A 24,100-nucleotide genomic window follows, 5' to 3' on the forward strand; every position below is an offset into this window, starting at 1 on the left:
GCTCATTGTTACTATGAGACTTGTGCAATAGATTTTTTGTACTCATGAGTTCCGTTGTGTGCCGATCATGATTGAAACAATAAGAGCGCTAGCTTTCGGCTTCACCCAGTCTGAGGTCCGAGCTCGGATGACCCGATCGTGACAATCGCAGAGGTGTTCCCTTTACTCCCTAGCCAAACAATCAGGAATGTAGGGGTAAACACAGGAGCAAGGCAACCCAGCTTGCGGAACACTTAAGTCAACATGGTGCATATTGTGGCGTAATACACGAACAAGGAACGAAGCCATACAAGTATAATCATATGCAAAAGGAAAGACTTCATAAAGGAAGCCCCAAAGTAAACGAGGTATTTTAATTTGTGTGTCACAAACAAAGTTTTGACAAGAAAGTTTATCACAAACAACTCTATGCCAAAAAAGATATAATGCTTGGTCGAACCGAACAAAATTTAAAACTGAAAGTTTTTGAGCATGAAAACGACTTAGCTGGTTAATGTGTTCGATGTTGATGATGAGGTCCGGACTTATGGCGGGACGAAGACATAGTCCTCGGCCTGGCCGAGGTCCCAGCCCCCAAGCCGGTTCCGAAGTGTCCGAGAAAAGAGCTCGGCTTGACCAAGTGGTGAAGCCCCCAGTCTAGCCGAGGTGATGGCGGATGACGCCGGAGTCTCCGGCTGAGTAGGTTGATGAAGCGAACGGCGCAGGGTTGCCAACACAGGCCAACACGCCAAGGCGGCGACACAATTATGTCGATGGATGTTGGACGACGACGTCGGCACACCAAGGTGACAGCGCGGCCCGATCTGAACCAATCGCCTGCACACATAAAATAGTGCAGGCCAGAAATAATAATAAAATTTGAAAATTTCACATAATTAATTCATGCAAAATGAATAATTAAAGGAACATGGCTGGACGCCAAGGTGACGTTGTAGGTCGTCGGGGTAACACTGAAGTGACCACGTAACGCAGTCGAATTGATTACCTGCACATATAAAACAGTGCAAGCAAAAAACAATAATAATTGAAAGAAAAATTTGCATAATTAATATATGCGAAGTGAATAATCATGTAAGTTTGGCCTGAGCGCCAAGGTCTGCTCGATGGCATGACAGCGTTGTGGTGCGGTGATGTTGACACAGGTCGACGGACGCAGATTGGAGTGCTTCCAAGCAACATCTGTTGCAGTCGGTCAGGCAGCGGCCGGTGACGATTAGCACAAAACAATTTACATCGTTGGTTTCCCCTGACAACTCATTGAACACCCACAAATCTGCAAATAAATTTGACAAACCGGCGGCGGCAGTGGTTCATGAAGAATCTAACGTATGTAGCACAAATTTAATTGAAAACATAACACCTGATTTGGCATCAGTTCAAGCCAGTGAGGATGATGTGGGCCTGCCGAGCGATGTGGCCTGACGAACTCGATTACAAGTTCGGCTTGACGATGACAGTGTCGCGAGGGCCGTATCTATAGAACAGAGCGGATTCTGGAGCAATGTGTGCCGAACCACCAACGAGAAGGCCGGCTTGAATCGGCGACTGCAGTACGGAAAACGCCATACAATTGTGTCACCGCTAGAAAATCTCCTGCAAAAAGCGATACAGCGGAGGCTCCGAAAAACAAAAATAGTTTAACTGAATACTCGCATAAAGAAAGAATAGCACCTAGGTGTTTGCAGGGAGCAGTAGTAATGCACACGTAGGGTGCTAGTACTAGTTTTGGAAATCAAGATTTCATGAGCAAACGTGATTGACGTTCTCCTGTGAATAGTGCTTGTACTATTGTGCCACGAGTGGTAGTACCTTGCATGCATACTTTTGAGTAGCACAATGCATCGGCTGGACTGATCGCTGTCATTACGATGCTCCGACGGCAAAGCGATGGCAGCCTCGGGACTTGTGGCCATGCACCACGATTGGAGAGGGGAAACAACACGCTGGATTATAAGAGGGTGTTTGGATACTCTCTAGTCATGTGATTAGTAGTAGTCAGACTAGAAGTTTTTAGTCAGGCTCTATTTGGAAGGTGACTACTACTAGTTAGTATTAAATGTCTCACTATTAAATGTCCTTTGTGCAACACCAATTAGAGGAGAGAGAGGGGGACTTTAGTCAGTAAAAGTCAGGGGTGTTTGGAGGTTTACTGACTAAAGGTGACTACTACTAGTCTTTAGTCAGTAAAAGTTGGGGGTGGGGTGACTAGGGACTAAACTAGTTTTAGTCACCCACTAGTCAGAGGTGTTTGAAGGTTTATTGACTAAAGGTAACTACTACTAATCTCTAGTCTCTAGTCTCTAGTGATCCAAACACCCTCTAAGACGCCCGAAAGTGCTGCGCACATATTGCCTTTGCACGACCAATTGCCGCCATCCAGATACGTGGTCGGCGCCGTCGTGATCAGCTCAGCTCCAATAAATCGTCAAATACCAATCCGGTCATCGCCATTAAATCGTCTGCTTGTCCCGATCTGGTATGTATCTGTGGATCAAATAGCACAAGACGGCAAGGATAATTTGCAAAAATTATAATATACGTGACAGATCTGACTGAAAAAATACCTGATCATTTTATCAATCCGCGACGATCACCCAGCAAGCTCTCAATAAAAGCATCAATATCGATTCTATATCCGGCGTATCTTGTAGTAGGGGTCCTAAGCTATGCGTCTTGGAGCGATGGTAACATGGACACATGGTTTTACCCAGATTCGGGCTCTCTCGAAGAGATAATACCCTACATCCTGCTTTTGATTGTATTGATATGGGTGTAGTACAGAGTATATGTATCTACCACGAGATTGTTCTAATGAATATCAGTTGATCTATTTACTAGCCTGGCCTCGGTTTATATAACACACCGAAGGCCTAAGGTTCAGGAGAGTCCTCGTCTTGGGCACCAAGTCTTGTGGAATATCCCTTGTTTATACGGCATGGGTTGTCCGAACTGGCCCAATAGTGAACCGCCATGGGGGCCTTCGGCCTGATCCACCTAGTCAGGAGACGACGTGGTGAGTACCCCCTAATCCAGGACACCGTCAGGCGGACCCCCTCTTTCCTTCTCCCTCTCTCTCCCTTCCCCTTGGTCGGCCACCTCCTCCTCCCCCCTCCCCCCTCCCCCCCTTATATACGGAGGCGGGGAGGGGGCACCCCAAAGGCAAAAAGACAATCTCTTAGCCGTGTGCGGTGCCCCCCTCCACAGTTCAACACCTCGGTCATATCGTCGTAGTGCTTAGGTGAAGCCCTGCACCGGTAACTTCATCATCACCGTCGCCACGCCATCGTGCTGACGGAACTCTCCCTCGTCCTTAACTGAATCAAGAGCTCAAGGGACGTCATCGTTCTAAACGTGTGCTGAACATGGAGGTGCCGTACGTTCGGTACTTGGATCGTGAAGACGTTCGACTACATCAACCGCGTTACTAAACGCTTCCGCTTTCGGTCAACAAGGGTACATGGACACACTCTCCACTCTCATTGCTATGCATCTCCTAGTTAGATCTTGCGTGATCGTAGGAAGTTTTTGAATTACTACGTTCCCCAACATCAACAGCCTTGACAATGGTCATCAAGGTCATTATTCCCGCAACTGACAAGGAGATCTCGTGAACTCTTGTCACCCTCTTGTATGATTAGCCTCAACAGCAAGCTCTGTACAGCTACAAGCCCCGAGTATATAACATATATGTGCGGACCCAGGTCAGATCCATTGGATGTCAGCACAGATATGATGGAATCAACGTCAGTTTAAGGATTTGGTATATGAGCACAAACCTGTCAGAATTTGGGAAAGGTGCAACAAACCATCCCAGAACAAGGTAAGCAGATCATATAAGATTCTCGGGGGAACAATAAATAAAGGAAAAGGGACACCCGAGTTGGAAACGGTTTCCATAAGATATATTCATACTTGTTCCTTGAGCAACCAAATCTCGAGGACGAGATTTCTTTAATGGGGGAAGGTTTGTAACATCCTGGTTTTTGGCCCTTTTCTTTTTCTTTTTGATTTATTTGTTCTTGCTCTGATTTTTCTTTTTTGGAGTGGATCTGTGGCCTTGCAACCTGGGAGATCATCATCATTTCTTCTCCCAAGTGGCTCATCATTCTCAAAATTCTCCCAATATCATGTCATTTCCATTTTAGCCCAATCCTAAAATTCATTTTCTTGGAATATTCCTTTTTCTATTAAAGGAATAACCCTGTGTGCCCTAGGTTGTGAAGCAACCTATATTTTTGTCACTCCCAAAATTCACAAATATTTCTCATAATTTCTTTGGGTCATATGTTGCTCAAATACGCCCAAACTTTCCTGTCCTAGCCCAAAAATAATTCCCCAAAAATAATTCTTCATTTCTGTCCAGTGCGGCTTTCTGTGAAGGAAGTGCCACCTATACTTTCTTGATTGCTTCCAAACTTTTTGGGCATGCTATTTCATCCAAATAATTGCCTCATGCAAAAATTAAAATTCATTTGCCTAGCCAACTTCCCTCAATTATTTTTCAAAGTTTCTGTCACACAGAAGGCATTGTAAAGGAAGTACTAGATAAGGTTATCCAAATGAGTTGAAATTTTGCATACCTCTTCATGTGGTCATATCATTACCCTCCACAAATTTTAAGCTCCATCCAATCATCTATGTGAGCATAGGACCAAATCTTTGCTTCTGTCAATATTTGCATGTTGTGAGGCAAGTATATTTTATATTGCTTAATTTTGGCTGAAAATTTCCCGGAGTATTCTCATGACCATAAAACCTCTCTCCGCCAATTTTGGGATCAATTCACCAAGCATATATTTCTCTAGAATTATTCCATGTTTCTGGACAGTGAGGATGATTGTGAAGCAAGTAACATACAATTGGTCTTGTGCTCACATAGATGATTACTCTATGTGCGTGCATCATCTTGATCTTGATTCTGGACCAAATATGTAGTTGTGAAGCAACTATGATGTATCTTGGTCCAATTCCCCTAAAACCTGCAGGATTATAGTTCTTTCTAATATAAACACACCAAACATCAACTTTGGTTCCAATCAATTATGTGTTGATCACCAGTGCACAGCCAAGTTTGGTAGAGCAAAATTCAGAGCTTAGTTCCAACCTAACCACAGCACCCAGATCAATCCATAACCTCATAAATGCTCCATCTTGGAGGGACTTCACCGTACACAAATTTGCAATCCTCTCGTGACCTCCCTGTGCAATGTATTGTGGTGAGCGCGCAGCTGGCATGCATGTGCACGCGCTCTGTGCGCAGTGGCCGTGTCTAGGGCGTCGTTTGTGCTTCGGCCCCTCTCCCTCTTGTTGGCTTCGCGCGCGCGACCTTGTCCAGCGTCTTCCCCTCATCGTCGCCCTCTCCCTAGACCCCTCTCCTCCTCTGGAAACCTCCTCGTCGGCGCTCGCCACCACACGCCCACAGGAGCATAGTGCCCCGACATGATTTTAATGCGCATGTCCTCTTCCTCTGCTCCCCCTTGGATCCTACTGATCCATGACCCCTGCATCAATGCCTCGTCGCGTTCCTCGCCCTCCCCGTGATCGCTGAGCTCGCTGGAGCGTTGGATGGACCCGAACGGCGGCAACCGGCTCGGCACCTCGCCTCGCGCCTATTTAAGGCCTCCCCGACCCCGTCTCTCTTCACCAGCAGCCTCCTCGTCCTCCCAGAGCCCCGCCCAGCTTCTTCCCCGAGCCCCAGAGTCCCTCATCGCTCTCCACTGCCGCCATGGCCGTCGGCCCCCTGCCTCCTAAATTCGTGAAATGCCAGCCTCTCCCCTCCCTTCTGACCTCACCAGAGTTTGCCCCTAGCCACCCCTATCTCCCCCGTACCATCAGCCCCTCACCTATGCCACTATGGCCGCGGGACCTCTGGTGCCCGACACCGCCGTCTGCTCTGTTGAAGTCGCCGCCTCTTCTGCCCCCCTCGGCGTCCGTGTCCAGCCGGGATGGAAGCGACGCTCCCTCCCAAGCTCGTTGGTGGCCGCTGTGTCCTGCATGGTGGCCGGAGTCGGCCGGGCTCACGCCGGCGCCAGCGACCCCACCTATGTGCTGCGTTCGAGCGTCGGAGGAAGAAGATGGAGGCGGAAAAAATCCTATACAACCGGGTCGTAAGGACCCAGTCGTGAGACCCACTTCAGCGTGCGCCAACTGGCCGTACGAATCTCAACGCAACAACTAGCTTCATCCCCATTTCCCTCTTTCCAAATCGCGATTCCTATCTCTCCAGCGCCACAAAAATCCAGCCGCGGTCACGCCATTCTCGTCACTGCCTTACGGCATGCAGCACCTGCACCACCTTCCCCTGGGATGCTCGCCACCGACGGTGCTGGGCGCGGTGGCGCCAATCAGCGGCCATGGCCAGCTCCCGTTCGGGCAGGGGCAGCATGGGCAAGGGCAGGTAGTCAGTAGGTAGTGTTCGGGCAGCAGCAGAACTAGCTGCTGAATGGCGAGGCCAGCCGCTCGAGGATAGCATCGGCGGGTGGTCAGGCAGGGAGCACGGCGGAGCAGGCGTGAGCGTGGTTTTGATTACTCTGGTCGCTCTAGTTGTGTGCTCTATTCATCTACATCCGTTTACTCTGTTGAAACTGACAAAAGACGGTCAGCAGCATGACAAAAGGAAGACAGAAGAACAACAATCTGCTGTTAAGCATGCCTCTGTTGATCAGGATTCGCATTCAGTGCTTTCTACAAATGATGAGAAGTTGTTTAGCACTACCGCGCCTGACACCGTCGGCAGCGAGGTTTCCAGATCAAAGCCACCGTGCCGTCAGAGAGAATGTCATGACCGGCGGCTGTATTTTTGGGGCGTCGGAGAGATAGGAAACGTGATTTGAAGATAGGGAAGTGGGGAAGGAGAGATCTGTTGCGTTGAGATTCGGACACCAGTTGGCGCATGCTAGAGTGGGTCTCGCGGCTGGGTCCATACGACCCGGTCGTATAGGATTTTTTTCCAGAGAGAAGAGATGCGCGGGACCCACCTATAAGCGGCACAAGGCACGGCCCCACCACTGCCAACGTGGATAAGTGGAAGCGCACTTCAGAAAGTACGTTTACCCATGGAGTAAGCGTATTCTACCTCTGCTTAGCCAAAAATACGTTTTCGCTATATGAACGCGTTTTCTCTGAAATGCGCTTTCTCTTTTTCCAGCCACCGGCCGAACCCCCTGTTTTGTGAACGATCACCCATTAGCAACAAAAAAGCACATATTTTTATTTGTTTTTCTGCTAACGAACGAACGGCCGTATCTTTTCAACCATGACTCCAAATGAGGTGATTCCAAAGCCCACTTCTTCATCTCGTCGAGCCTGTTCTGTTGGTATCATTTTCACCATGTGTTAACATTCTGAAAATGACCATTGTGCCCTTGCCCTAATCAGCCCCTTCCGAGAGAGAACGTTTTTCCGGTGATTCTTTCTGCAAGCTTCTCGCACTTCTTCCCGGTGAATCCATCCCTCCCAGGCAAGCCACACCCACCATTTGCATGGTTGCAATGTAGTGACATGGTTTACTTATTTAAACTTATTTAAAATATTGCATTAGCTATGTGTGATTTGTTCATGGCATTTTGGAGTTGTTTCGATCTTGCTATTGCCATGATGTTGCTTGGAGTTATGGACTAATATTTTGCAGCTTATGTGGATGACATGTTGCCATTGGATTATTAGTGGCTTATATTATGGTTATTTTCATGATGGTAGTTGATATTATGCTTTGTAGTATTACTTTGGATGTCATGTTGCCATTGGATTATTAGTGGCTAGTATTATTTCATCCTGATGATAGTTGATACTATGTTTTGGAGTACGATTTTGGAGATGATGCTTGCATGTGGATCTTAGCTGGATAGCTTGTCCTTGCTATTGGAGTATTAGTATTATCGTTCTTGGATTCATCATGATAGTAGTGTTATGCTATCATCGGAGTATTTTGGTATGACAATATTATGCTTTGGATTAGTTGTTGGATATTGCTATGACTTGGATTATAGGTTGATAGATGACATCAGGGTATCAGATATCACTGTTATATTTTGGGGACAAATTCCGTCATTTCGTTGGTCAGGTGCCACCTAACCGGGCTTTTCCAGTGCAACTACATTTGCCTTTTATGGGAAGGCCCTAATGCGGTCTATTGTCATGTCTCTCGCCGGTGCCTCTAACGAGGGAAGGTCATGGGCATGCGGTACCCTAGCCTGGTAAACAGACATAACCTTGTGTGCTCGTGGTTGGTATTGAGATCTCTTGTCCCCGTTTGGGACCATTTTTGGTTTTGCCACAACGGTGGTCGTTGGATGTCTTTGGGTAGACATCGGGGCCACCCATGACTTAGCCCAGAGGGGAGTTTGTCGGAGTGGCTGGGAGAGTGTCATGGCAGTAGATCGGTTTTGTCGGAACACCGTTGGTCCACCCGAATGGGAGTGCGAGGCCATGAGTTCCGTGGTGTGGGTAGAATGTGCTAACCTCTACAGAGTGTGTGTGTTTAATCTATCGATAGCTGTGTCCTCGGTCATGGGCACATTTCATACTAGGTCACACCATTCGATCAACACTCACATGACGGAATGACTTATAGGTGATTTATACAATGATATATTATGAGCAGTAACAGTTTGGAGGATGCCGATGATGATGTTGAGATGATCTTGAGGATGATCACTCAGTTGTTATGTGGTCACGAGGTGATCATGTGGGTGTTTTGATCACAAGGTGACCAGGTGGATCACGAGGTGATCGAGATGGTATATTACTTGGCCGGATAGCCAATAGTGAGATGGTTATTGAGATTGGAGATGTTGGTTTATCAGTATTGTAGTAGTTTCATATCATGCTTAGCAGTTGATTTCATATCATAGTAGTTGTTAATTAGTTAACCTGTTTAATGCTATGTTGTTGTCTTGCCTTGATGCTTTTGGTTGTTGTGAGCTTGCAAGTACATTCGATGTACTGACCTGGCGTGTCATGCCAGATTGTCGGTGATGCCGTGATTGATTGATTGCTTGTCGAGATTTCCGCGCGTGCGTGCTAGATCGTGTCCCAGCCAGAGTCCCTATGGAGTTCACCACATTCGTCGTTGTTCCGCTGCTACGAGTTGTCCCGCTGCTAGCATAGAGCAAGTGTAGCATCGCCGGCGTAGTGTCACCGTGCTGATGTGATTCTTTGTAACATCAGACCCTGGTATTATTATCCTTTGTAATAAGAGCTGTTTTGTTCTATGTCAAGCAGTGTCATATTCCAGACACTTCTCCTCGATCTCTGGGCTAGAATACGGGGCGTTCCGGTTTCTTTGAGCCGAGCTCAAAACCTCATTTTGGTCACTTTTACACACTTTAAGTTTGATGTTTTTATTTAGTCCAAAAATTTAAAATTTCATATATCATATACATTATCAACATCTTTGTTGAATTAGTGCACCCACATGATTCACAATTGTGTTAAGTGTGTTGGGACACAAGAGATTATATGTATCATGATCACATGCTAGATAGTCAAGTGTTAGCTACACCATGGATGTCATGCGATAGTCGAGATTGCTAAAGGATTATGTCGTCTAGGAAAAACTTTTGAAGGCGGGTGGGAGAGACAACGTCTGAAGTATTTGATAAGCTCTATGAGCCAAAAAAACAAACCAAAGTTAAGCCTAACTTAACACCCCATATCTCCTCGAAGATAACGGTGTCATGATGCTTTCAAAGATACTGATAGCACGTGAACATGAAGGTGGATGATGTTCAAGTGGCGACCCAGGTGTTGGTGGGGTAAATATCATTGACCAATCCCCAAAATTGATATGCAACATCGCGACCGAAGATGAGATGATCGATTTTCCATCAACATCGTAGAGGGGGCATTCACACTAGGCCATATATATGACATGCTTACGAAGGATCAAAGATGAAATCGGTTGATGATATTGTGATGCCATCGAAGCATCACATGTGGTAGATCTGCCATCCGCAACTGGTTCATAGAAGAGGCATTCTATGATATGTAGAATATATTGTCAATTGATTTGACAGTGTTAATACATGTCTAACAACATTGTCAATTAGTTTGGCACGAGGGAACAATCATGAATAGTTCACATACAATTTACTTGATCATTGGAGGTGTTGTGCATTGGTGGGATCAAATGCTTAATTTGTGTAGGGTTAATATGCCTCCCAACTAATGTTAATATGCATCTTATTGACACTAGCTATGATCAATCTAGCTTTGCGTATTGAGAAAATTTAAATAACGTAACCTTTTTAGTTATTTTATTATACCCAAGGGAGGATACAACATCACAACATGATTGGATTTACCCTTATCCACAATAACTGAAAAAATAGCCGGTGTATTTTATTATTCGAAGGTATAAGTTCTTTGCAATTGGACGGTTATAAGTTGAATTTGGTTTGTTTATCATTGGAGGCGTTAACATGACGACTACTCAACCTAGTAATGAATACCGAAAGATGATATTATGCTCCTAATATAAAATCAATGTACTATGATGTATACATGTTGATGTATCTACACATAAATTTATCAAAACAATTGGCAATGGTATAAGTATATATTTGAACATCAAAACTATTTGATGAACAAACAGTAGTGGCAGCAGCAGCAGTGAAGGTGCTTTTTTAAGCTCTCGAGCTCAGTTTAACTGTGTCGTAGTATAGTAGTGCACAAAACAAGTACCATGCCATAGTTTGCGATATCAAGCTAGGAAGTAGTGCACAAAGCAAGTACCATGCCATTGTTTGCGATATCTGTTGGGTTTCGTAGTAATTTCAAAAAAATTCCTACGCACACGCAAGATCATGGTGATGCATAGCAACGAGAGGGGAGAGTGTTGTCTACGTACCCACGCAGACCGACTGCGGAAGCGTTGACACAACGTAGAGGAAGTAGTCGTACGTCTTCACGATCCAACCGATCAAGCACCGAAACTACGGCACCTCCGAGTTCGAGCACACGTTCAGCTCGATGACGATCCCCGGACTCCGATCCAGCAAAGTTTCGGGGAAGAGTTCTGTCAGCACAACGGCGTGGTGACGATCTTGATGTACTACAGCAGCAGGGCTTCGCTTAAACTCCGCTACAGTATTATCGAGGACTATGGTGGCTGGGGGCGCCGCACACGGCTAAGGAATAGATCACGTGGATCAACTTGTGTGTTCTTTGGGGTGCCCTGCCTCTGTATATAAAGGACTAGAGGGGGGAGGCTGGCCGGCCAAGGGAGGGCGCGCCAGGAGAGTCCTGCTCCCTCTGGGAGTAGGATTCCCCCCCCCCCCAATCCTAGTTGGAATAGGATTCCTTGAGGGGGGAAAGAGAGAGAGGGGGCCGTCCACCTCTCCTAGTCCTAATAGGACTAGGGGAAGGGGGGAGGTGCACAGCCACCTTGGGCTGCCTCTTTCTCCTTCACTAAAGCCCATAAGGCCCATATAAGCTCCCGGGGGGTTCCGGTAACCTCCCGGTACTCCGATAAAATCCCAATTTCACCCGGAACACTTCCGATATCCAAACATAGGCTTCCAATATATCAATCTTTACGTCTCGACCATTTCGAGACTCCTCGTCATGTCCGTGATCACATCCGGGACTTCGAACAACCTTCGGTACATCAAAATGCATAAACTCATAATATAACTGCCATCGTAACCTTAAGCGTGCGGACCCTACGGGTTCGAGAACAATGTAGACATGACCGAGACACGTCTCCGGTCAATAACCAATAGCGGGACCTGGATGCCCATATTGGCTCCTACATATTCTACAAAGATCTTTATCGGTCAGACCGCATAACAACATACGTTGTTCCCTTTGTCATCGGTATGTTACTTGCCCGAGATTCGATCATCGGTATCCAATACCTAGTTCAATCTCGTTACTGGCAAGTCTCTTTACTCGTTCCATAATACATCATCTCACAACTAACATATTAGTTGTAATGCTTGCAAGGCTTATGTGATGTGCATTACCGAGAGGGCCCAGAGATACCTCTCCGACAATCGGAGTGACAAATCCTAATCTCGAAATACGCCAACCCAACATGTACCTTTGGAGACACCTGTAGTACTCCTTTATAATCACCCAGTTACGTTGTGACGTTTGGTAGTACCCAAAGTGTTCCTCCGGTAAACGGGAGTTGCATAATCTCATAGTTATAGGAACATGTATAAGTCATGAAGAAAGCAATAGCAACATACTAAACGATCGGGTGCTAAGCTAATGGAATGGGTCATGTCAATCAGATCATTCAACTAATGATGTGACCTCGTTAATCAAATAACAACACTTTGTTCATGGTCAGGAAACATAACCATCTTTGATTAACGAGCTAGTCAAGTAGAGGCATACTAGTGACACTAAGTTTGTCTATGTATTCACACATGTATTATGTTTCCGGTTAATACAATTCTAGCATGAATAATAAACATTTATCATGATATAAGGAAATAAATAATAACTTTATTATTGCCTCTAGGGCATATTTCCTTCAGTCTCCACTTGCACTAGAGTCAATAATCTAGATTACACTGTAATGATTCTAACACCCATGGAGCTTGGTGCTGATCATGTTTTGCTCGTGGAAGAGGCTTAGTCAACGGGTCTGCAACATTCAGATCCGTATGTATCTTGCAAATCTCTATGTCTCCCACCTGGACTAGATCCCGGATGGAGTTGAAGCGTCTCTTGATGTGCTTGGTCCTTTTGTGAAATCTGGATTCCTTTGCCAAGGCAATTGCACCAGTATTGTCACAAAAGATTTTCATTGGACCCGATGCACTAGGTATGACACCTAGATCGGATATGAACTCCTTCATCCAGACTCCTTCGTTCGCTGCTTCCGAAGCAGCTATGTACTCCGCTTCACATGTAGATCCCGCTACGACGCTTTGTTTAGAACTGCACCAACTGACAGCTCCACCGTTTAATGTAAACACGTATCCGGTTTGCGATTTAGAATCGTCCGGATCAGTGTCAAAGCTTGCATCAACGTAACCTTTTACGGTGAGCTCTTTGTCACCTCCATATACGAGAAACATATCCTTAGTCCTTTTCAGGTATTTCAGGATGTTCTTGACCGCTGTCCAGTGATCCACTCCTGGATTACTTTGGTACCTCCCTGCTAAACTTATAGCAAGGCACACATCAGGTCTGGTACACAGCATTGCATACATGATAGAGCCTATGGCTGAAGCATAGGGAACATCTTTCATTTTCTCTCTATCTTCTGCAGTGGTCGGGCATTGAGTCTTACTCAACTTCACACCTTGTAACACAGGCAAGAACCCTTTCTTTGCTTGATCCATTTTGAACTTCTTCAAAACTTTGTCAAGGTATGTGCTTTGTGAAAGTCCAATTAAGCGTCTTGATCTATCTCTATAGATCTTAATGCCTAATATGTAAGCAGCTTCACCGAGGTCTTTCATTGAAAAACTCTTATTCAAGTATCCCTTTATGCTATCCAGAAATTCTATATCATTTCCAATTAGTAATATGTCATCCACATATAATATCAGAAATGCTACAGAGCTCCCACTCACTTTCTTGTAAATACAGGCTTCTCCGAAAGTCTGTATAAAACCAAATGCTTTGATCACACTATCAAAGCGTTTATTCCAACTCCGAGAGGCTTGCACCAGTCCATAAATGGATCGCTGGAGCTTGCACACTTTGTTAGCTCCCTTTGGATCGACAAAACCTTCCGGTTGCATCATATACAACTCTTCTTCCAGAAATCCATTCAGGAATGCAGTTTTGACATCCATCTGCCAAATTTCATAATCATAAAATGCGGCAATCGCTAACATGATTCGGACAGACTTAAGCATCGCTACAGGTGAGAAAGTCTCATCGTAGTCAACCCTGAACTTGTCGAAAACCTTTCGCGACAAGTCGAGCTTTGTAGACAGTAACATTACCATCAGCGTCAGTCTTCTTCTTGAAGATCCATTTATTCTCAATTGCTTGCCGATCATCGGGCAAGTCAACCAAAGTCCATACTTTGTTCTCATACATGGATCCCATCTCAGATTTCATGGCTTCAAGCCACTTTGCGGAATCTGGGCTCACCATCGCTTCTTCATAGTTCGTAGGTTCATCATGATCTAGTAGCATGACTTCCAGAACAGGATTACCGTACCACTCTGGTGCGGATCTTACTCTGGTTGATCTACGAGGTTCAGTAGTATCTTGATCTGAAGTTTCATGATCATTATCATTAGCTTCCTCACTAACTGGTGTAGGTGTCACTGAAACAGTTTTCTGTGATGTACTACTTTCCAGTAAGGGAGCAGGTACAGTTACCTCGTCAAGTTCTACTTTCCTCCCACTCACTTCTTTCGAGAGAAACTCCTTCTCTAGAAAGGATCCATTCTTAGCAACGAATGTCTTGCCTTCGGATCTGTGATAGAAGGTGTACCCAACAGTCTCCTTTGGGTATCCTATGAAGACACATTTCTCCGATTTGGGTTCGAGCTTATCATATTGAAGCTTTTTCACATAAGCATTGCAGCCCCAAACTTTAAGAAACGACAACTTTGGTTTCTTGCCAAACCATAGTTCATAAGGCGTCGTCTCAACGGATTTTGATGGTGCCCTATTTAACGTGAATGCGGCCGTCTCTAAAGCATAACCCCAAAACGATAGCGGTAAATCTGTAAGAGACATCATAGATCGCACCATATCTAATAAAGTACGATTACGACGTTCGGACACACCATTACGCTGTGGTGTTCCGGGTGGCGTGAGTTGCGAAACTATTCCACAATTTTTTAAATGTACACCAAACTCGTAACTCAAATATTCTCCTCCACGATCAGATCGTAGAAACTTTATTTTCTTGTTATGATGATTTTCAACTTCACTCTGAAATTCCTTGAACTTTTCAAATGTTTCAGACTTATGTTTCATTAAGTAGATATACCCATATCTGCTTAAATCATCTGTGAAGGTGAGAAAATAACGATATCCGCCACGAGCCTCAATATTCATCGGACCACATACATCGGTATGTATGATTTCCAACAAATCTGTTGCTCTCTCCATAGTACCGGAGAACGGTGTTTTAGTCATCTTGCCCATGAGGCACGGTTCGCAAGTACCAAGTGATTCATAATCAAGTGGTTCCAAAAGTCCATCAGTATGGAGTTTCTTCATGCGCTTTACACCGATATGACCTAAACGACAGTGCCACAAATAAGTTGCACTTTCATTATCAACTCTGCATCTTTTGGCTTCAACATTATGAATATGTGTATTACTACTATCGAGATTCAATAAGAATAGACCACTCTTCAAGGGTGCATGACCATAAAAGATATTACTCATATAAATAGAACAACCATTATTCTCTGATTTAAATGAATAACCGTCTCGCATTAAACAAGATCCAGATATAATGTTCATGCTCAACGCTGGCACCAAATAACAATTATTTAGGTCTAATACTAATCCCGAAGGTAGATGTAGAGGTAGCGTGCCGACCGCGATCACATCGACTTTGGAACCGTTTCCCACGCGCATCGTCACCTCGTCCTTCGCCAGTGTTCGCTTAATCCGTAGTCCCTGTTTCGAGTTGCAAATATTAGCAACAGAACCAGTATCAAATACCTAGGTGCTACTGCGAGCTCTAGTAAGGTACACATCAATAACATGTATATCACATATACCTTTGTTCACCTTGCCATCCTTCTTATCCGCCAAATACTTGGGGCAGTTCCGCTTCCAGTGACCAGTCTGCTTGCAGTAGAAGCACTCAGTTTCAGGCTTAGGTCCAGACTTGGGTTTCTTCTCCTGAGCAGCAACTTGCTTGCTTTCTTCTTGAAGTTCCCCTTCTTCTTCCCTTTGCCCTTTTTCTTGAAACTAGTGGTCTTGTTAACCATCAACACTTGATGCTCCTTCTTGATTTCTACCTCCGCAGCTTTCAGCATTGCGAAGAGCTCGGGAATAGTCTTGTTCATCCCTTGCATATTATAGTTCATCACGAAGCTCTTGTAGCTTGGTGGCAGTGATTGGAGAATTCTGTCAATGACGCAATCATCTGGAAGATTAACTCCCAATTGAATCAAGTGATTATTATACCCAGACATTTTGAGTATATGCTCACTGACAGAACTGTTCTCCTCCATCTTGCAGCTATAGAACTTATTGGAGACTTCATATCTCTCAATCCGGGCATTTGCTTGAAATATTAACTTCAACTCCTGGAATATCTCATATGCTCCATGACGTTCAAAACGTCGTTGAAGTCCCGATTCTAAGCCGTAAAGCATGGCACACTGAACTATCGAGTAGTCATCAGCTTTGCTCTGCCAGACGTTCATAACATCTGGTGTTGCTCCAGCAGCAGGCCTGGCACCTAGCGGTGCTTCCAGGACGTAATTCTTCTGAGCAGCAATGAGGATAATCCTCAAGTTACGGACCCAGTCCGTGTAATTGCTACCATCATCTTTCAACTTTGCTTTCTCAAGGAACGCATTAAAATTCAACGGAACAACAGCACGAGCCATCTATCTACAATCAACATAAACAAGCAAGATACTATCAGGTACTAAGTTCATGATAAGTTTAAGTTCAATTAATCAAATTACTTAAGAACTCCCACTTAGATAGACATCCCTCTAATCCTCTAAGTGATCACGTGATCCAAATCAACTAAACCATAACCGATCATCACGTGAGATGGAGTAGTTTTCAATGGTGAACATCGTTATGTTGATCATATCTACTATATGATTCACGCTCGACCTTTCGGTCTCCGTGTTCCGAGGCCATATCTGCATATGCTAGGCTCGTCAAGTTTAACCTGAGTATTCTGCGTGTGCAAAACTGTCTTGCACCCGTTGTAGATGGACGTAGAGCTTATCACACCCGATCATCACGTGGTGTCTGGGCACGACGAACTTTGGCAACGGTGCATACTCAGGGAGAACACTTCTTGATAATTTAGTGAGAGATCATCTTATAATGCTACCGTCAATCAAAGCAAGATAAGATGCATAAAAGATAAACATCACATGCAATCAATATAAGTGATATGATATGGCCATCATCATCTTGTGCTTGTGATCTCCATCTCCGAAGCACCGTCATGATCACCATCGTCACCGGCGCGACACCTTGATCTCCATCGTAGCATCGTTGTCGTCTCGCCAATCTTATGCTTCCACGACTATCACTACCGTTTAGTAATAAAGTAAAGCATTACATCGCGATTGCATTGCATACAATAAAGCGACAACCATATGGCTCCTGCCAGTTGCCGATAACTCGGGTTACAAAACATGATCATCTCATACAATAAAATTCAGCATCATGCCTTGACCATATCACATCACAACATGCCCTGCAAAAACAAGTTAGACGTCCTCTACTTTGTTGTTGCAAGTTTTACGTGGCTGCTACGGGCTTAAGCAAGAACCAATCTCACCTACGCATCAAAACCACAACGATAGTTTGTCAAATAGACTCCGTTTTAACCTTCGCAAGGACCGGGCGTAGCCACACTTGGTTCAACTAAAGTTGGAGAGACAGTCGCCCGCAAGCCACCTATGTGCAAAGCACGTCGGGGGAACCAGTCTCGCGTAAGCGTACGCGTAATGTTGGTCCGGGTCGTCTCGTCCAACAATGCCGCTGAACCAAAGTATGACATGCTGGTAGGCAGTATGACTTATATCGCCCACAACTCACTTGTGTTCTACTCGTGCATATAACATCAACATAAATAACCTAGGCTCGGATGCCACTGTTGGGTTTCGTAGTAATTTCAAAAAAATTCCTACGCACACGCAAGAGATGCATAGCAACGAGAGGGGAGAGTGTTGTCTACGTACCCACGCAGACCGACTGCGGAAGCGTTGACACAACGTAGAGGAAGTAGTCGTACGTCTTCACGATCCAACCGATCAAGCACCGAAACTACGGCACCTCCGAGTTCGAGCACACGTTCAGCTCGATGACGATCCCCGGACTCCGATCCAGCAAAGTGTCGGGGAAGAGTTCCGTCAGCACGACGGCGTGGTGACGATCTTGATGTACTATAGCAGCAGGGCTTCGCTTAAACTCCGCTACAGTATTATCGAGGACTATGGTGGCTGGGGGCGCCGCACACGGCTAAGGAATAGATCACGTGGATCAACTTGTGTGTTCTTTGGGGTGCACTGCCTCTGTATATAAAGGACTAGAGGGGGGAGGCTGGCCGGCCAAGGGAGGGCGCGCCAGGAGAGTCCTACTCCCTCTGGGAGTAGGATTCCCCCCCCCCCCAATCCTAGTTGGAATAGGATTCCTTGAGGGGGGAAAGAGAGAGAGGGGGCCGTCCACCTCTCCTAGTCCTAATAGGACTAGGGGAAGGGGGGAGGTGCACAGCCACCTTGGGCTGCCCCTTTCTCCTTTCCACTAAAGCCCACTAAGGCCCATATAGCTCCCGGGGGGTTCCGGTAACCTCCCGGTACTCCGATAAAATCCCAATTTCACCCGGAACACTTCCGATATCCAAACATAGGCTTCCAATATATCAATCTTTACGTCTCGACCATTTCGAGACTCCTCGTCATGTCCGTGATCACATCCGGGACTTCGAACAACCTTCGGTACATCAAAATGCATAAACTCATAATATAACTGCCATCGTAACCTTAAGCGTGCGGACCCTACGGGTTCGAGAACAATGTAGACATGACCGAGACACGTCTCCGGTCAATAACCAATAGCGGGACCTGGATGCCCATATTGGCTCCTACATATTCTACGAAGATCTTTATCGGTCAGACCGCATAACAACATACGTTGTTCCCTTTGTCATCGGTATGTTACTTGCCCGAGATTCGATCATCGGTATCCAATACCTAGTTCAATCTCGTTACTGGCAAGTCTCTTTACTCGTTCCATAATACATCATCTCACAACTAACATATTAGTTGTAATGCTTGCAAGGCTTATGTGATGTGCATTACCGAGAGGGCCCAGAGATACCTCTCCGACAATCGGAGTGACAAATCCTAATCTCGAAATACGCCAACCCAACATGTACCTTTGGAGACACCTGTAGTACTCCTTTATAATCACCCAGTTACGTTGTGACGTTTGGTAGTACCCAAAGTGTTCCTCCGGTAAACGGGAGTTGCATAATCTCATAGTTATAGGAACATGTATAAGTCATGAAGAAAGCAATAGCAACATACTAAACGATCGGGTGCTAAGCTAATGGAATGGGTCATGTCAATCAGATCATTCAACTAATGATGTGACCTCGTTAATCAAATAACAACACTTTGTTCATGGTCAGGAAACATAACCATCTTTGATTAACGAGCTAGTCAAGTAGAGGCATACTAGTGACACTAAGTTTGTCTATGTATTCACACATGTATTATGTTTCCGGTTAATACAATTCTAGCATGAATAATAAACATTTATCATGATATAAGGAAATAAATAATAACTTTATTATTGCCTCTAGGGCATATTTCCTTCAATATCAAGCTAGGATTACCCACCCAGTCTCACTTCAGAACTTCTTCTCGAACTTCCACTCGCTTAACTGTGACATCTCTAGCATGAACCGGGCCTTGATTATTCTTCTCCCTAAGAGTATCGAGGCGTGATCCCCTGCGGATTTCCGACCCATCTCACTGCAGAACTGCCCTATTAAGGGTATTTCTAAACTTTTAACCAGCCGTCTAAAACCTCTAATCCCTCTCTTGGTCCACGCCCATCAAACAGGGTTTATCTTTGGGTGCAATATCTCCGAAAACTTCCTCTATGCTGCCGATATTCTTCACTGTTGTGCCAAACGCAAAGCTCCCACTCTTGTGATCAAACTCTATTTCCGAAAGGCCTTCGACTTTGTTTGTTGGACATCGCTTCTGCACACTTTAAAGATTATAGGCTTCCCCCATTGTTGGTGTGACTGGATCGAAGCACTCCTTGCCACTGGCTCCACTGCCATTATGCTTAACGGAGTTCCTGGTAAATGGATACAGTGCAAAAATGGTCTTCGTCAAGGTGACCCGATTTCCCCCTACCTCTTTATCATCATTGCAGACATCCTGCAGCAAATGATTATAAAAGCTAACAATGATGGCCTCTTATTTCACCCCCTTTGCTCGCATTTACCCTGCCCCATCTTGCAATACGCCGACGATACCCTCATCATAGTCAAAGCTACTCCCGATGCCGCTAAACTCTTAAAGGCTATCATAGAAGACTTTGCTGCGGCCACTGGACTCCAGATCAACTTCACAAAAACGACCTTCATCCCCCTAAATGTTGGCCCTGATGAGGCCGCAACCCTTGCTGCTGACCTAGCCACCAACATCGCCTCCTTTCCGCAAACCTACCTCGGCCTTCCTCTCTCCCCGCATAAGCTACTCCCGTCGACTTTCCAACCAGTTATAGACCGCTGGGACACTTACCTCTCCGGTTGGTGCGCTTTGCTTCTTTCTCGCGGAGGCAAACTTGTCCTTCTTTCTCGCGGAGGCAAACTTGTCCTTCTTTCTGCCGCCCTACATAGTTTGCCCACATACTTTATGCTCTGTTTTCTCTCCCCACCGAGGTTATAGAGGCTATCGATAAACGTAGACGCAGCTTTTTCTGGTCTAATGATGAGACTTGCTCCGGAGCGAAATGCTTGATTGCTTGGGACAAGGTCTGTACTCCTCGAGCGGCAGGTGGTCTAGGTGTTAAGAACTTGCGTGCACAAAATTTTTGTCTACTGCTGAAATTTTCTTACAAATTCCTTCATGCCAACAACTTACCTTTGGAAGGATTGGGTCCTCCACCACTCACCTCTCCACATAGGGCTTGGCAAGAACAGCTCCTTCCTTGCCAAGACCATTTTTAAACACCTACAGAGTTTGAGAGAGATTTTCCATTGCACTGTTGGCGATGGACGCTCCACCTTCTTTTTGTTAGATCGTTGGCTACAGCCAGAACCTCTGGTTGTAGTCTTCCCAGCTCTTTCCTCCCACCATACCAACCAAAATGCACTAGTAGCCACTATTTTACATGATGGGATCGAACTTGCCCTTCGTAATCGTTTAACCTCTACTGCGATCGCAGAGCTTGCCTCTCTGAACTCTTTGTTGCGGAATGTTCTCCCCTCTCGGGTATTGGACTCTAGGCGGCTACTTAATGGAGATGCTTTCTCTACCCGGGGAGCTTATACCACACTATCTGCCCAGCTTGCTGATCCGATACTCTCGGCTATTTTGGGAATCACGAGTCCCAAAGAAAATAATGATATTTGGTTGGTTGCTATACCTTGATCGGTTGAACACTCGGCAGAACCTGCGTGAGAAAACCATCCTGGACTCGGATGTCTGCCCTCGGTGCAACAACTCGATGGAGGATCGCGACCATCTCATCTTCTCCTGCCCAGCTGCTCGCCGGATTTGGCAACTGCTTGGTCTCCGGCCGCTTGCCACGCCCATCGCTGATCTCTTCTCCACCACGCTCCCGTCGACGCTGCCTGCCACCGTTTGGCCCTTTATGTTGCTTCTCATTTTGTGGAAGATTTGGGATGCTAGGAACAAGAAGGTGTTCCAGAACCTTGAACTTGATGCAACCCAGACTCTAGTTGCTATTCTAGATGATTTAATTATTTGGTCTCGCCGTCTTAAGACTGAGACACTACGAGGACACGCCGGTGTGTGGTGTGATTTCCTCTCTTCCCGCAATTTCAAAAAATATTACCCACCCAGTAGTACAATAGGAATCGTTCACCCGGGCACAATAAAAATATGATGTATAATAAGGTGTTTGTTAGTCTTATCTCTAGTAGCTAAATATACCATACATGGATGCACTTAAATATGCTGTCAGAGATAACGTTGCTAAGATATACTTATAAGAAACAGAAAAGGTAATTCATTTTTCTTCTGATTTATTTCTCCTTCATGGTAGAACAAACTACCAACACCAAGACGAAGGAAAAAGAAAACACAACGATGCATGATTTGTAGATGAACCCAGTCAGGCTATCCCCAGCTGGCCATCCAAACCACAAAATAGGCCATATCAGCAACCTGCCGATAACCTAGGGAGACTTAGAAGTTTCACCGAGCATCACTCTCCTCATCCTAGGAAAGCCACAAACCCGGTCTCCAGGACGAATTTCTAACGTAACACAGTGAACACAGGTACACAGAACACTCCCAGTGACATGGTAGCATACAGTAGCACTCACAGTGACATGGCACCATTTCTGGTCTTGCAGCTTAGTGATGTGGGAAATCTAAAAAAGACATTACGATGTTACTGAAGATATTAAACGGATGTCCAAAAAGAACCTACCTCGATCGATTCTATGCTAGGAAGCATACGGATTGACCCCTCATCTTATTGACTAGATAGCACGGCACACTAACAGAAACACATCTACTTCACCACCGTGCGTGCCTCACACAGTTCACTCATGAACTCTACGTTACATCGAACAACTCTTACATGTCGGCGGCGATCCCCTCGTCATCGCCGGCGGCGGCGGCCTGGATGCGTGGGGGAGTGCCGCGGACGGCGCATCTGACCCGGATCTCGCCCTTGTCGCCGGTGAGCAGGTCCATGTTGACCATCTTGGCCATGGACCTGGCGAACTGCTCAAAGAAGGCGTCCTGGTTGAGCGAGAAGCGGGTGGCCATGCGCTTGGTGGTGGGGTGGTCGAAGAGGCCCTGGTCCGACTTGAACAGCCCCTGCCTCGCGATCAGGTCGAAGTAGTACTTGTTGTCGAAGATGTCCGGCGTGCGCACGTCGAGGTTCTGCTTCAGGGTGCCTTCGGGGGTGTCCTTGGCGCACTTGTTCCGCAGCCCCGTGGCGAACTTGGGGTCGATGGCCGGGTTCGTGTCGAAGCCATTCTTGAAGCGATCATCGAAAGCAGGGCAGTGGGCGACGCCGAAGGTGTGCGCGCCGGAGAGGGACACCAGGTCCGCCACGTCGAGGCCGCGGTCGCCGAAGGACTTGATGAGCTTGTCCACGGGGTGGAAGGGCGCCGGCAGCAGGCCGACCTGGACCGGCGACGCCGGGAAGAAGGAGTCGCGCCGGCCGAGGGCGACCTCGAAGCGGGGCCCGCCGGCCAGGACGAGCGACTCGCGGGTGGCGAGCACGGTGATGTCGGCGCACGAGACCGTGCGGCTGCAGGCGCTGTGCACGCGCATACGGATGCGGTCAATGAGGTCCAGCGCCACCCTGCGGAGCGTCTTGTTGGGGATCTCGTCCTGCTCCGTGCCGGGGCCCTCGATGAGCACCGACCCGTCGCAGCCCTGCAACATTATTATTAGGGTAAAATATGTCATGCATTTTGATACATACATACATACACATTTTCGACATGGATACGCACCTGCGGGAAGCAGTCGTGGAAGAGGATGCGGATGAGCGCCGGCGCCACGCCGGAGTCGTTCTTGAAGGCCTCCCCCACGTGGAACGCCACGATTTGCTCCAGCGGAGGGCACGTCACCGCGTGGAAGTCAGGGGACAGACCCCCGGCGGTCGCCGCCGAGAGGGACGACTGCACGGCGCAGACCAAGGCCAGGACGACCACGGCGGCCGCCGCTGCTCTAGACGCCATTGTTAGCTGCTAGCTCTGTTGCTCTAGCTGAGCTTGTTGCACCTTCGTATGAAGGTCGTGTGGCTTGCACAAGATACCCACTACCCCTCGTTATTTATAAGCTGAACGGCCAGTTACTTCCTAAGCTAGCTCGATGTGTGTGTGATCCACACGATCGACTAGTTGAAGAGAGAGGGAGACTCATTACCAAAGTGGAACGACAAGGTGCATGTGCCGGTCGCATGGACCAAGGTCGGAAAAATCGAATGGTGCCGCGCGATTGACGCAGCTAGGCAATGGCAATGGTTACCGGGGCCTCGGCACGTGCCACTTCCTTCAACTTTCCTGCATCCTGGTTTGTATATGCATTTGCAGCTGACAACCCACTAGACACATACTATTTTTATTTTTATTTTTGCGATCGACACATACTATATTTGTAAGGCAAAAGGTACATCGCTCGACCGATTCCATGCATGGAATACCGAGTAGGGACTTGTTAATCTGGCAGCGGCATGATTTACGGATCACGCCAGCTCCGGCATCGATCCAAGTTGGATCTGCTTA

General features: G+C 46.4%; 1 protein-coding gene across 1 annotated transcript; it reads right to left on the reverse strand.

The window, feature by feature from the left end:
* Positions 1–22,224: 22,224 nt before the first annotated feature.
* Positions 22,225–23,637, reverse strand: LOC125534541 (peroxidase 12-like). Its single transcript, XM_048697738.1, has 2 exons — positions 23,327–23,637; positions 22,225–23,246 (listed from the first exon to the last, which is right to left on the reverse strand). The coding sequence occupies exons 1-2, from the start codon at positions 23,552–23,554 to the stop codon at positions 22,434–22,436; spliced, it is 1,041 nt and encodes a 346-aa protein (XP_048553695.1). The 5' UTR covers positions 23,555–23,637; the 3' UTR covers positions 22,225–22,433.
* Positions 23,638–24,100: the final 463 nt, after the last annotated feature.

The sequence above is a fragment of the Triticum urartu genome, chromosome 2, assembly GCF_003073215.2.
Source record: "Triticum urartu cultivar G1812 chromosome 2, Tu2.1, whole genome shotgun sequence".
In the NCBI taxonomy this organism is placed as follows: Eukaryota; Viridiplantae; Streptophyta; class Magnoliopsida; order Poales; family Poaceae; genus Triticum; species Triticum urartu.

Bases quoted from the DNA above. Each gene is read 5' to 3' on its own strand.
- LOC125534541 (XM_048697738.1), bottom strand. From the start codon at position 23,554: ATGGCGTCTAGAGCAGCGGCGGCCGCCGTGGTCGTCCTGGCCTTGGTC. The intron at 23,247-23,326 runs GTGCGTATCCAT...ATAATGTTGCAG, and splicing joins TCCACGACTGCTTCCCGCAG to GGCTGCGACGGGTCGGTGCT.